At 39.5% G+C, this 15,597-nt stretch overlaps 1 protein-coding gene across 1 annotated transcript in view; it reads right to left on the bottom strand.

Annotated features, from left to right (window-relative positions):
- Window positions 1–1,167: 1,167 nt before the first annotated feature.
- CDC14A (cell division cycle 14A) overlaps window positions 1,168–15,597 on the bottom strand; it is a 195,085-nt gene continuing 180,655 nt past the window's right edge. Inside the window, exons 12-15 of the mRNA XM_007936102.2 lie at window positions 10,636–10,751; window positions 8,421–8,468; window positions 2,350–2,472; window positions 1,168–1,618 (exon numbers count right to left, since the gene is read on the bottom strand). Coding sequence (XP_007934293.1) covers window positions 1,168–1,618; window positions 2,350–2,472; window positions 8,421–8,468; window positions 10,636–10,751 — 738 coding nt within the window. The remainder of the gene's footprint in view (window positions 1,619–2,349; window positions 2,473–8,420; window positions 8,469–10,635; window positions 10,752–15,597) is intronic.

Genomic DNA, 15,597 nt, shown 5'->3' with positions numbered 1-15,597 from the left:
TGTATATATTTTACCACAATAAAATAAATAGGGGGGAGAAAAACCTACAGAGCTCAGTTCTAGTCTGTGGCCCAGGGGATTGCCATGAGTTGGATCAATTCAACAGCATCAGGTTTGGTTTCGTTGGTTTGTTTTGCTGAGTGAGCCATGAGCAGCATACTGAGTACTACCACAAGTACTTTCCTCTCTCCCCTCTTCTCCCAGGTGGAGATCTGCCCCTCCCACCCCCACATCACTGTGGATAATGGCTGAGTAAAATGCTTAAAAGGTAGTGGATATGAAGGGCTGCCTGACCACAGCCTTCTCAAGACACTCCCAGGGCTTGTGCAGCCATGAGTGCAATCAGTGTTTCAACCATATTTCCTTGGTATGTGCAGTCTGCTTCTCTGTCCCATTCTGTCCTTTTCTCTCTCAAATCAAAACTCACATTCCAACAGATCCCAATCCCTTTAAGGCAAATGAAATATGTGATTAAAGTGATTCACAGTGGGAGATAAATCAATAGATTTTTACTCTAACAGGGATCATTGATAATTAAAAAAGGAGCTTAGTAACTTAAATAAAGCACTCATTGGTACAATGCATTTGGAGATCTTCTGCCTGCCTATCTCTGTAAGAGCAATAGCTAATTCCAAACATCATCCTGATAATCTGCCTTCCCCACCCTATACAGCCTACCTATAACCCCTCCTTATTACATTACTTTGCCACTTAATCAATTCTGGGTCAGGTCCCTGCAAGAAGTGAACTATTCATGGCTTGACTCTAGAAAGATACTGTCCATTCAGTACTTTCTACACTTAAATACTCCAAAATTCATTCACGGATATATGTTGTGGAAAAAGCCATGGTTCCTATTATCGCAAGAACCAAACTAAATATGGTACCTCTCAAGAGCCAGCTGCTGGCTTTGTACGAGATAGAGTGACTTGAAAACTTAACTGAAAAGTAAGTTTTTCACTTATATTATTTCACTTAGGTCAACAGTGCCCATGATGAAAGGAACAGACACTGTTTCTGTTATAAGAGAAACCACTGAAAAAGGAGGGAGGAAGAAAGAAAAAGGAAGGAAGGAAGAAAACCAGTTGCAAGTAGGCATTTACTTAAAGAGGAGCCAGCAGAATGTACATGCTAAGGGAGTCTCACAACACAGAGGGCAGGCATCAATCAGAAGGCTTCCCTGGCGCTATTAAATTTCTTTGGTGGCAGCCTTGGCTGGGAAGGCAAGGTACAAAAGTTGCGTTCAGGGTTCTGAGGACCAGCAGGCGGTGTCTGTGAACTTACGGGGATTGAACGGCTCAGGAACCTTGCTGAAGAAGAAGAAAGCCCTGTGTAGGAGGGTCGGAGGACGGTGCTGTGATCTTCTGTCTTGGCGCTGTGGGGACCGGGGTGGCTGTTCAGGTTGCTCCCACTGCTGCTGCTGCTTCGGTTGTACTGGTTGTTGTTGAGCTCAGGGTAATTTCTGGCAGTCGGCTGGGTGCTGCCATTCATGAGGTTGGTGAATGGGTTGGCTACAAAACCTGGCTTAGAGGATGGTGAGGTCTTTTTGTTCTCTGGATCATCTGTTGCAGCATTCAAGTTCCCTAGAGAACTGGCTAGCCGGGAGTTTATGGAAAAGCTGAATGGAAAACACAGATGCAGAGGGAAAAAAAAAAAACACAGACAACAATGTATACTCATGCAAAGAGTTCATGAATCCAAAACATACAATTAAGACCTTTGATGACTGTGATGAAGACAATTTTGACCAATGCACATGACGACAGAATGGCTTCTTCATCACTCTTAATGATATTACAAATTACATACATCTACCTTCTCTGTCAAAAGCAGTTCAGTAAGGCCTAAAAAGCTAGTTAAAATACTTTGACTAGGGATCAGTCTTGAAATAGAGTACCTAAGGGTTCTATTTGTCCTGAGGTAGGAAGTCAATGAAAAAGGTTTTATAAGGGGAGAATGAAAAGCAGACTTAGTCCATGATTTAATTTATACGTACTCAATCACACGACTACATCAAATATCTTACCCATTTCAGTTCTGCCTATGAATATGAGGTGAGAAATGACAATACCATTTATCATTTGTATGTGCAACTGAATTCCATTTTGGGGATCCTATTAGGCAAGCTGGAGACTCTCTAGAAAAAAGAGATGGAATATAACATTCCTGCCACATCCTTGCCCACTACCATGTAACACTGGCACAGAGGCTCCAGTTGGATCACAGTGCTTTTTGTGCTTTCTGCCATTCTCCCTGGGCCTCTCCTCTGACTTCACCACAGTCAACCTCATTGCCTGTTAAAGAATTCCTTTATTTTTGCCAGGGAGGAAGAAGGAAGAAAAAACTTACCTTCTTACATTGGCTCCTGAGGACAAAGAACCTCTGTTTATCCTCTTGGCTGTCACTGAAGGGGACAAAGAGGCTTTCATGGTCTTCAAAGAAGATGCAGTTCCTTGTGGAGAAGAACTCAATCTTTGCAGAGAAAAATGGGCATAATGTCACACTAAGATAATATTAGTGTATTATCGTAAACACTCAGCTATCGACTATGACAAGATAACTAAGAAACATTAGAGATATCATGACAGGTCTTAATGGCGGTGACAGCAGTAGTGGCCAGTACACATGTAACACAAACTCCGTGCCCAGTAGGTGTCAACTTGGTTAATCCAGACAACAACCCTTTGAGGTGGTTAGGATTACTGTCCTCACTGTATAAATGAGGACATGAAAGTCACTCCAAAGTAACTCAGTTAGCAAGCAGCAGAACTGGAATTCAAAGCCAGGATTCAAAGTCCTACTCTTAACCACAATCCCTTCATCCTTGGTCACTTCCCTTCCACTGGCATTCACTCCTGGGCAGGTGCTTGGATTCTACTCCTTTATATTTTAAATCTATGCTCTCCTTTCTACCCTGCAACTGCCCTAGGTAAAGCCATTTTTGTTTCTTACCCGTGACTACTAGTAACCACTATTCATCTTCTTTCTGAACAACTCAATTCTAATTAGCCTCCAGCAAAATATAAAATCTAAATCTGACAATGTCACTTCACTGTTTAAATCATTTAATCTTTCTATGGTAGCTGTACAGTACAAATTTCTTGGCTTGGCTTACAAAACTTCCAAATTCTGGCCCTGGCCTCTCTGAGCAGGCTCTTTTACCCACACTTTCCCATTGGGTATCTCTGCTCCAGTTACACAACTCCTTGAGTTTGCTGATTAAGCTGCATTCATATCTTTGTCTAGTTTGCACATGCTGCTCTTCCAGCAGGGCACCTTCTCGTCTTCTTACCTCCCTCTACTTCTTATCTTCAATCTCCATCTGACTCACTGCTATTGCTTAGTGTTAACTGTCCGCTCATAGGGCAAGCCTTCACTGAACTGCCAGGCACATTAAGTTTCATCACATATTCTCACAGTAAGTCATAGCTTTTATATCACATCTCATTGTCTGTAATGTCACACTAAGATAATGATGTTGTTGTTGTCGGGTCCTGTTGAGTCGGCTCCAACTCACAGTGCCCTGTACAACAGAACAAAATACTGCCCACTCCTGCACCATCCTCCAAATCACTGCTATCCTTGACACCATCATTGCAGCCACTGTGTCAGTCCATCTTGTTGAGGGTCTTCCTCTTTTTTTGCTGACTCTCTACTTTACCAAGCATGATATCCTTCTCCAGGGACCAGTCCCTTCTGCAACAAAACTAAAGTACATGAGACAAAGTCTGGCTATTCTTGCCTCTAAGAAGCATTCAGTCGGTACCTCTTCCAAGACACATTTGTTCATTCTGGCAGTCCACAGTATTTTCAATATTCTTCGCCAACACCACAGTTCAAAGGCATCAATTCTTCTTCAATCTTCCTTACTTATTGTCCAGCTTTCACATGCATATGAGATGACAGAAAATATCATGGTTTGGGTCAGGTACACCTTAGTTTTCAAAGTGACATCTTTGTTCTTCAACACTTTAAAGAGGCTTTTTGCAGCAGATATGCCCAGTGCAGCATGTTGTTTGATCGCCTGGCCATGGCTTCCATGGTATTGATTGTGGATCCAAGTAAAATGAAATCTTTGACACTGAGATAATTAGTTGTTGTTGTTGTTGTTAGGTGCCATTGAGTCATCTCTGACTTATAGCGATCCTATGTACAGCAGAACGAAACACTGCTCAGTCCTGTGCCAGTTCCACAATCCCTACTATACCTGAGCCCATCGTTGTAGCCATTGTGTCAATCCACCTTGTTGAGGGCCTCTTTCACTGACCTTCCTCTTTACCAAGAATGACATCCTTCTCCAGGGAATGGTCTTTTCTTGCAACATGACCAAAGTAGGCGAGATGAAGTCTGGCCATTCTTGCTTCCAAGGAGGATTCAGGCTGTACTTCTTCCAGGACAGATTTGTTAGTTCTTTTAGCAGTCCATGGTATTTTCAGCATTCTTCTCCAGCACCACAACTCAAAAGCATCAACCCTTCTTTCGTCTTCCTTATTCATCGTCCAGCTTTCACTTGCATATGAGCTGACTGAAAATATCATGGCTTGTGTCAAGCATACCTTAGTCCTCAAGAGGACATCTTTGCTCTTCAGCATTTGAAAGAGGTCTTCTGCAGCCAATTTGCCCAGTGCTATACATTGTCTGATATCGTGACAGCTGCTTCCACTGGCACTGATTGTTGAACCAAATAAAATGAAGTCTTTAACAACTTCAATCTTTTCTCCATTTATCATGATGCTGCTTATTTGTCCAGTTGTGAAGATTTTCGTTTTCTTTATATTAAGGCATAATTCATACTGCAGACTATTGTCTTCAATCTTCATCAGTAAGTGTTTCAAGTCATCCTCACTCTAAGCAAGCAAAGATGTGTCATCAGTGTATCACAAGTTGTTAATGATCCTTCCCCTAATCCTGATGCTATGTTCTACTTCACATAGTCCAGTTTCTCAGATTATTTGCTCAGCATACAGATTAAATAAGTATGGTGAAAGGATACAACCTGATGCACTCACTCCCTTCTTGATTTTAGACCATCTAGTGTCTGCTTGTTGTGTTCAAACAATAGCCCTGGTCTATGTACAGGTTCCCCATGAGCACAATTAAGTGTTGTGGAATTCCCATTCTTCTCAATGCTATCCACAATTTGTTATGATCCACACAATTGAATACTTTTGCATAGTCAATAAAACACAAGTAAATATCTTTCTGGTATTCTTTTCTTTGAGCCAAGATCCATCTGATATCAGCAATGATATCCCTTGTCCCATGTCCTGTTCTGAATCCAGCTTGCATTTCTGGAAGTTCCTTGTTAACCATTTTTGAATTATCTTCAGTAAGCTTTTACTTGTGTGTGATATTAAAGATATTGTTCAATAATTTCCATATTCTTTGGAATCACCTTTCTTTGGAGTGGGTACAAACATGGATCTCTTCCAGTCAGTTGGCTAGGTGGCTATCTTCCAAAGCTGGAGTAGCCATATGCATTCCTCCAGTGCTGCATCCATTTGTTGAAACATCTCAATGGGTATCCCATCAGTTCCTGAAGCCTTGTTTTTCACCACTTCCCTCAATGTAGTTTCAACTTCTTCCTTCAATACCATTGGTTTTTGTTCATATGCCACCTACTGAAATGGATGAATGTTGACCAATTCTTTTTGGTACAGTGACTTCGTGTATTCCTTCCATCTTCTTCTTTTTTTTTTTTTTTTCCTTCCATCTTCTTTTGATGCTTCCTGCATCATTCAATATTTTGCCTATAGAATTTTTCAGTATTGCAACTTGAGGATTCAATTTTTTCTTCAATTCTTTCAGCTTGAGAAATGCCAAGCATGTTCTTCCTTTTTGCTTTTCTAACTCCGGGTCTTTGCACATTTCATTATAATAATTGACTCTGTCTTCTCGAGCTGCTCTTTGAAATCTTCTATTCAGCTCTTTTACCTTGTCATTTCTTCCATTTGCTTTAGCCACTCTTCATTCAAGGGCAAGTTTCAGACTCTCTTCTGACACCAATTTTAGTCTTGTCTTCTTTTCCTGTCTTTTTAATGATCTTTTGCTTTCTTTATGGATGATGTTCTTGATGTCATCATCGCACAATTCTTCTGGTTTTCGGTCATTCAATGCATCAAATCTATTCTTTAAATGGTCTCTACATTCATGAGGCTATATTCAAAGTCATATTTTGTTCTTGTGGACTTGTTTTAATGGTCTTCAAATTCAAGTTGAATTTGCATATGAGCAGTTGATGATCTGTTCCACAATCAGCTCCTGGCCTGGTTTTGGCTGAAGATATTGGGCTTTTCCATCGCCTCTTGCCACAGATGTAGTCAATCTGATTCCTGTGTACTCCATCTGGTGAAGTCCATGTGTATATAGCTGCCATTTGTATTGTTGAAAAAAGGTATTTGCAATGAATAAATCGTTAGTCTTGCAAAATTCTAACATGCGATCTCCAGCATCATTTCTATCACCAAGGCCAAAGTTTCTAACTACCTGTGATTCTTCTGTTTCCAACTTCTGCATTCCAATCACCAGCAATAATCAGCACATCCTGATTGCACGTTCAGTCAATTTCAGACTGCAGAAGTTGGTAAAAATCTTCAATTTCCTCATCTTTGGCTTTGATGGTTGATGCATAAATTCAAATAATGGTAGTATTAACTGGCTTCCTTATAGGAGTATGGATATTATCCTATCACTGACAGCACTGTACTTCAGGATAGATCTTGAAACATTCCTTGTGATGATGAATGCCACGCCATTCCTCTTGAGTTTGTCCTTCCTGGCACAGTAGATCAGATGGTTGTCTGATTCAAAATGGCCAAAACCAGTCCATTTCAGCTCACTAATGCCTAAGATATCAGTATTTATGTGTTCCATTTCATTTTTGACAACTTCTAATTCTCCTAGATTCATACTTTGTACATTCCATGTTCCAATTATTAATGGATGTTTGCAGCTGTTCTCATTCTGAGTTGTGCCACATCAGCAAATGGAGGTCCTGAAAGCTCTACTTTATCCACATCATTAAGTTAGGCTCTACTCTGATGAGGCAGCTTTTTCACAGTGGTATCATGAGTGCCTTCTTACCTGAGGGGCTCATCTTCTGGCCCTGAATCAGACAGTGCTTCAGGGCTATTGATAAAGTTGTCCAGTAATATATCAGACAGTGTTTCACTGCTATTCATAAGGTTTTCACGGGCCAATTCTTTGAGAAGTGGATGGCCTCTTCCTTCTTCCAAGACTGACTCAGTCTGAAGCTCCACTGAAACCAATCCACCATGGGCAACCCTGCTAGCATTTGAAACACCAATGGCACACCCTCCAGCCTCACAGCAACATGCAAGCTGCCAAAGTATGACAAACTGACAGACAAGTTCGTCTCCCTTAATTTCCTAATACTAGTTTATTATTTTAAATGCTCAGTAATCAGCTATGACAAGATAACTATTAAAGATATCTGTCCATTACCCTGACTTGATATAAACTCCTTGAGGGTAAAGAATCATCTCTCATTTCAATTCTCAGTGGATAGTAAAGTGCCAGACTCTGAATAGCTGTCCCATAAATGCTTGCTGAACGACTAAAAAGGAAAAATTGAGTCAAATCTAGACAGCCAGGGCCTAGTCATGGTTTTTATGTCAAATCTATTTTATCCTAGATAAATCATTTCATGTACATGGTTCTTGCTTTACCCCTCTGGTATATTTACTTGTAGATGTTTTCCTTTGCCACCCTCCATCCAAACAACAGCCTAGGCACAAGGTTTGTTTCTAAATCAAGAATAGGAAAACTTAAACAAAACAGTGGTTCCTGCTACCAGAGAAGGCTGAGATTTCTCAGAACTAAACAACCTTAAACCTAGTGCATTCAAACCAACGGTGAAGACTTAATTTGCTTCTTTCTCCTATTTCACCAATAGTTTAAGTCAAATGTTTCTACTGATCTCTCCAAGCCTTATACTGGATCTTGGTACCCCACCCTGAACATTTTTCCAAAGAAAAATGCTATTATTTCTTCTAAATGGAGAATAGAGAAGGGGATAAACACATGCAGAAACAGAGGAAAATAGCACTAACAAAAATGGAAAAAAATTCAAGGTAAAATCTATCACTGGAGAGAAGAATGCTGCAAGGCAACTATCATTGACTATGGGCCCCAAAATGTGTCGGGAGCACAGCATATGCTGATACTGCTACCATAGCCACACAGTCTTGTGGGCACTTCAGGAAAGCATACAGTTTTGTCATGGTGAATGTTAAAAGCAGAGCATATTGTAACCATCTGAAATGAGAAGGAGAAATTTAAAAAGTGAAAAGATGTGTGTAGTTTTGTTTTTTTTTTTAAATCAGGTTAATGGTTAGGAAATTTAGCTAGAAGATGGTATTTGTTTCTAAATTACTAAAATTCAACTTTGTCAAGAGTACCTGAAAGGCTGTGATGCTGATCTTGGTTGTCCTTTTATATCATCAAACCTAAGAAATGAAAAACAAAAGCTCATCTATCACCAGGTTTGCTCACTTACACAAAGACTAAAAGGCACATCAGATGGAATCAGATCAGTAAAAACATTAGATTGATAAAAGGGAGAAACCTTACACACAAATATATACCTTAAAAAAAAAATAAATCCTAAGACCAGCAGGCAATTTATTTTACTCATTACTCATTTTCTCTAATCTTGTATTTTATAATAACCTAATTCTTTAATCAGAAGGTAGTAGTATATCCAGTCAGGGTGAAAAATATTTGAGGATGCTGTTAAGAAAACTGATTCCAAAAAAGTAATATTTCTGAGAATAAAAATAAAAGTAAATGAAGGAAAAACCATATTGGGACAAGTCTTCTAAAAATATATATAGCAGTTTCTCTCACTTCTTTTGCCTATTTACTTGCTAAGTTATACTCTCCTGTAACTTAACCCTTCCTCCTGCTTATGATTTCTTAATAATTAAATATAAATCTGTTTCTAATTAATTTTAATCAGTATAACACAATTTCTTAGCACTTCAAGGGAAAGAAATGGTGACTACAAAAAGAGTGATAATGTACACTGATCCTGAACAATCTTTCATTGAGCATAGTCTAAATGGAACTCAGGAGCTCTGATAGCACGGTGCCTAAGGCATTTGACTGCTCAAACCCACCAGCCACTCCTCAGAAGGAAGATGGGGCAATCTACTTCTGTAGAGATACTGCCACGAAACTCAAGGAGGGGTTCGCTATGAGTTGGATCTGACTCTACGGCAATGAGTGTTTGAGTTTTGTTTGGAAATGGAAGTCAGTTCTATTTCTAACTCCATTCCACTAGGAAATGACTCCTCTCTGTAACCTCAAGCAACCAACCCACACACGGATGTTTTTTGTTAACTCAGCTAAATAATCCTTATATCCAATCTAAGTGCCTATGTGACTCCTAGCCCATAGCAAAACCAACCCACTGGCCATGGAGTCCATTCCAATGCATAGGGACCTCACAGGACAGGGTTTCCAGGGCTGTAAATCTTCAGGGAAGCAGATTGCCTCACCTTTCTCCCACAGAGTGGCTGGTGGGTTGAAATTGCCAACCTTTCAGTTAGCAGCCGAATGCCTTAACCACTGCACCACCTGAGCTCCTTGGTGCATAGCAAGCACCCAGTAAATGTTTTTTCTCCTCAGCTGTCTAGTGGAAGTTGGTGGTTATTACTAAGCATGAGCTTTCGTATTCCATTTTCTCTTCTTACTATAAAAAATGATTACCACAACTTCAAGCTATATCTACCTTTATTTCTGAGATCAGCAAACCAGTACTTGAAGCACAGGAAAGACACCATACCCAATCTAAGTTAAGAGTTATCATCTTCCAAGATAAAACATCATCATCAAATTCCCTGTGATACTGTCTCATGTTTATCATACTAGAGAAACATTCTTCCTGCTATACATGTCTCAATTAAAATTCAAATAAAAGTGGCCTTTTCCCATTATATTCATCTTTGGACCAGGCTGTTGCACCCTATAAGTAACAATAAAGAATACTGATGATATTTACAGATTTTTGCACCCACACTGATCCTGAAACCTTTCCTCACCTAACCTGAACTCCTAACCTGGGTTTCATATGTGGGGCTCAGAAGTCAAATCCCATCAGCAGATTCTGAGAAGTGATTTCAGACTTCAAACTCAACATGGTTTATAACTATACAGGAAAAGGTAGGAATCCCTTATTTAGTTCTCAAAAACAGAAAGGCTAAGGAATTAGGATATATCAAATCTTAACATACAACACTTTTTGGGCACTTCAGTTTCAATACAAAAGCCTCCGTGTACCTATGAGGATTTGCAGTGCAAGGCACGAAATCCACTCATAGGAGGGAAAGGTTAGAATTCCAAATGAAATTTGGAACAGAGTCCTCAGAGAAAACTAACTACTTAGCAATTTAAGGGGAAATTCCAGAGACCAAGATGCAGCAGTTGCTTTCAATGAATGTCTAAAAACTCTGCTACACCCCACAGTGACAAAATAAATAATAAAAAGCAATGCAAAACAGGGAAATAGTAACAACCAAAAATTGAGAGGTAGAATGAAATTCAAAAAAGAGCATCAAATGTTTTATCCACAAAAGAAAGCACACTGTAAAGTTAAGTTTAAAAGGGATCTACCTAAATGCACAGGATGGTGAGGAGCGTGGCTGTCTCTGACTTTTTAAGGCACGAAGTTTGTCTCCCTGGGTTATACCATTCTTCATCTCCAGATCGTCATCCTCTTCTAAATTACTCTGGTGGAGGGGGGGAAAATGTTCCATAGAAAGGTCATTCCAAATAATTTTGCTTTATATAAGATTATCTTAATTAGTTTAAATATGCTATAAATTCAGCATTGCCCACAAATATACTAACGAACACTCAACTATTTGCCAGCTAAATATATTGGTCAAATTCACAGTCAAAGAAGTGTAGATATGGATGTGGTAGAATTTAAAAGGGGCTCTTTGTTACAATGGACCACAACTAAACAGATTCTCTTACAGACACAATCCATCACCATGTTTTGGACTTTTGTCTAGATACGGGCTGGCTGGGTGGATACAGTAAATGGTTGTTTCCAGATACCACCATGCTCTATCACTGAAAATTATAAAACTTGTTTGTAGAAATGCAAGATAAAACAATACAGAATATCCACATGGTAACTGAAGTCCTGGAATGGTACAAATGGTTAACATATTCAGCTGCTAACCAAAAGCTTGCAGGGTTGAGTCTACCTTGGAAGAAAAGCCTGGTAATCTACTTCTGAAAAATTAGCTACTCAAAGCCCTATGGAACACAGTTCTACTCTGACATACATGGGATTGCCATGAGTCAGCATCAACTCAATGGCAGCTGGTAACTGGTATATGGTAATTTATTAACATCACTGAACACTAGTAAAGCAATCCTTTCCAGAAGGAGTAAAAGGACTGTGCTCATAAATCTGGAAACTGTGTTTCCTGGTAAAATAAGTTTGATAGCTTAAAAAATATTTAGTACCATGATAGGTCTTTTTACCTGCAGGATCACATTTAATTCTTACAATAACCCTGTAGGGAAGGCATTATTCTCCTTAATTTACTGATGAAAAAAAAAAAGTGAGGTCCTCATGGAAGTTACAGATATTGCCCAAACTCCCTAAAATCTTAATGGCAGAGCTATGATTTTAATATCACAAGAAACCATATTGCTTGTCCCCAGACACAATGCTCTTTCTAAAACCTCTGCCATAGGACTTAATGGACCACATGAACGTTAGCCTCCATGACCCTGAGACCAGAAGAATTAGATGGTACCCAGCTACCACTGCTGACTGCTCTGAAAGGGATCAAAATAGGAAGTCCCAGACAGAGTGGAAGAAAAATGTGGAATAAAACTCAAAATCTTAAAAAAAAAAAAGGCTTACTGGTCTGATAGAGACTGGTGGAACCCCAAAGACAATGGCCCTTAGATATCCTTCTAACCTGGAACTGAACTCAATTCTGTGGTTCAACTTTCAGACAAACGATAGGCAAGGGTATAAGATGAACAATAACACCAGGGAGGTAGGTATGCGCTCATCTGAATAATTAACCATAGGAGATCAAAAGGGTAGCATTTGCCCAGGTGTAAAGCTAACAAAGCAGGAAGGGACATGAAAGGTCTAAGGGAAATGGTAAACAGAGGACGTAGGAAGAGTGCTGCTACATTGTGGGGATTGCAGTGAATGTCACAAAACAAAATGTACAGATGATTTCTCAGTTAAAGAACAAATAATACAGTAAAGTACAAAGATTTATTTTATTCTACCAGTTCTCTATATATAGACAAGATGAAAACCACAATAATGTCCATAGAATTTAGCTGGATAAAGTAATTACTGACCAACACATCAATCAAATGCTGGCAGAGTAAGCTACTGGACAGGCTGTGCCAATAAGAAAAGCTCTATTTGGCACAATATAGCATATTAGGGAATAAAGATAGAAAACATATTATCACAGAAGAGATTGAAATAGAAACTTGAACAAAAATAAAAGCCAAAAGGTTGGAAGATGAGGACGACAGTGGAATTTTCAGCTAATTTAAACGATCTGGAATGGGAAGGTGGTGGTTAGGGCATCTCTAAATGTCTTTTCAGCCCTCAGATGCTGAATCTACAAGATATAAAAGGTGGAGGAAGGCAGAGATGCCATTTTCATAATACGCCATTTCAAATCAATAGAAAGTTTGGATTTATTAGAGCCTCTCAAATCCGTCTTCTCTCCTTCCTCACAGCCACTGCTTTGGTTCAGGCCTTCATCACCTGGACCCCCATCACCAACTCCCTGGCCTTGCACCCTCAGCCCCACATCTCCCCAGCACGCCTTCTGCTCCACAGCCAGAGTGATCTCCACAAACCATGAAACTGTATCCTGTCACTTCCCTGTTCAATAGACTCTACTCCTTACATCCCAGCAGCATTCAGATTAAAACTGAAATGGCTTAGTTAGTAAATAGGGAAATAACAGTGCTTAAAAGTTTGGCCTTAGACATTAATTTTTACTTCAAAGATTGTTCTAAGATGCACCCTGCTCATGAGTACTTGCTGTAAAAAGCAAAGGATTTTATAAATCACAATACTGCAATGATGTCATTAAACCACTACATTCTTGATTGTCACTCTTTGTGAACTCTGCTGAGCATCAGCAGCTCGGGTAGCTAATGAATATCTCTAAGTCAAGGGCATCTACTGATTGGTGTGCTAATATTGGACCTGCCCCAAGAGAAGAAAAGGCAAAAGCAGGCACAATTCTGGGAGAAATGTATTAGGATGAGCTGGCTGAGGTTATGTCCAAAGTGACTATATATATGATGTACTGAAGGCCTCATTAAAAAGGCAGCAGAGAACAGCAGAGGCCTCAACGGGGTGGCAGGGTACACAGACTCTGGAGCCAGAGTCCCTAGGTTCAGAGCCATTGTCACCGTTTACTTTCTGGTTAACTATGAGCAAGTGACTTACCTGTCTCTCTCAGTTTTGGCATCTATAAAATGGGCATAGTGATAGTGTCCACTGATGTTATTGTAAGGGTTAAAAGAGTTAACCGATGTAAAGTGCTTAGAACAGTTCATGGCTCATCGTGGGTGCGATTTAGGTCATTGTTGTTGCATGTTAACTCCCTAAATATCTGCACCATAAGTAAACCAAAAAAAAAAAACAAAAATCCAAATTCACTGCCATCAAGTTGCTTAGACTCACAGCCACCCCTCCCTGGGTTTCTGAGGCGGTATCTCCACAGAAGTACATTGCCCAATCTTCCAAGGAGCAGCTGGTGGGTTTGAACTGCCAGCCTTCTGGTTAGCAGTCAAATGCCACGAGAGTAAGTAAGGTGCTTTAAATCTCACCTTCTTGATGCTTTATTTATAACCCTGATTCAAATGGGCCCTTGAGCTCCTGATTTTCAAAATGAACACTGATTGACAGAATTTTTTTTTAATTGGAGCATTTGTTTAAGTAAAGTCATAATAAAATGACTGAAATACTGAATTAACGTCTTTGGTTTCTAGGCTTACAAGAATTTGTCTTTGAATGGTTATTAGGAAGCTCTGTAATTACCTGACTTGGAAGATCCCCCATGTGGAAGATCCAGTGCTCAGGAGGGATATGAAAGCAGAATAACTAGAAGCATGAAAGACCAGAACGTGTAGGATCCTTAGTGGCCCCTGTATGCTGTTATTGTTGTTAGATGCCACCAAGTTGGCTCCAACTCATAGTGACCCTATACACAACAGAATCAAACACTGCCTGGCCCAGCCCTCATATAGCCTGGATTATTAACTATTTCATATGTATATTCTTTCTTTCTTTTTTTAATGAAACTATAAACCTTCTTGTCATTCAAGCAAAATTTATTAAGGCCTTAGGGGCTTAGAAGAGAATCACAACAGAGGAGGGTGTAGGTCCCTGCCTTTATGGACAAGATTATCTTCTTATAGGAAAGGAAAGATCTTTGGAGGAAAAGTATAGGAGCAGAGAGCAGGGAGCCTAATCCAGACCTGCAACATGGGTGGGTCCTGTATATTTCACAGTGCCTAGCCCTGCACTGAATATGAACTCAGTAAAGTAAAGCCTCTATCTTTTAAAGATTTCTCATAATTGTAAGTAAGTAGGCAAGAAAACCCATTAAAGTCACAGACTAGTCCATTACCATGACCTGCACTATTCTGGTCATTCGTGCTTCTGGTTATATTCCTTTGGCACACCTCCTGAGCACTGAAAAATCATATATTGGAATTCTCCAAGTCAGGTAATTACAGAACTTTCTAACAACCATTCAAAGACAAATTCCTCTAAGCCTGGAAACCAAAAGAGCTAATTCAGTATTTCAATCTAATTAAGTCAAGTCGGACTGAACTGCTTTCAATCTGACTTGACTTAAACAAAACAACAACAAAAAAATTAATGTGTCCAGCAGAAAAATACCACTCTTCTGTGCTGTCTTTATGTAGAAACTAAATTAAATCTACAATTTTCATGGGCTTTTCTATCTCCAACATTGATATGGAACTTGAAAGACATTTGAATTTCTGGAGCAATCTCAACTTATTTTTCCACTTGCAATTCATAACAACAATAAAGAAATCACTTAACTCCATTAAGTTCACTTAAATAACTTTCTGTGGTGATGTTCTAGAGCTGGCATCAGATAAGTATGGCAAGAAAAGGCTTGGAAGAGTTACTTGCATAAAGCATCATTCAGCACTAAAATGGTCCAAAAGCCAAATGCATGTCATTGAATAAAATGTTAATCATAACATCAGTCTCTGGCATTTCTGGATTTTTTCACTTCTGTGAAAAAATGATAGCACTTCTGAATGGCTACAGCTAAAGTAATTATTTTGGGAGATGCAAGGGGTAGAGGAGAGGAAGAAAAATAATCCAACATCTAAATATATGCTCATATTTAAGACTGACTTATATTAATTATCAATTACATTTCATTCCTTACCCTTCCAGAGATAGCTATTCTTAAATTCAATAAACTAAGGAGCTCTGGTAGCATAGTGGCTAAAGCACTTGACTGCTAACCAGAAGGCTGGCGGTTCAAACCCACCAGCCACTCCTCGGAAGGAAGG

Source organism: Orycteropus afer, unplaced genomic scaffold, assembly GCF_000298275.1.
Source record: "Orycteropus afer afer isolate SDZICR_OR568_19922 unplaced genomic scaffold, OryAfe1.0 scaffold00033, whole genome shotgun sequence".
Classification (NCBI taxonomy): domain Eukaryota; kingdom Metazoa; phylum Chordata; class Mammalia; order Tubulidentata; family Orycteropodidae; genus Orycteropus; species Orycteropus afer.
The sequence above is the reverse complement of the archived record's forward strand: the minus strand, read 5'-3'. Positions and strand labels throughout refer to the sequence as shown.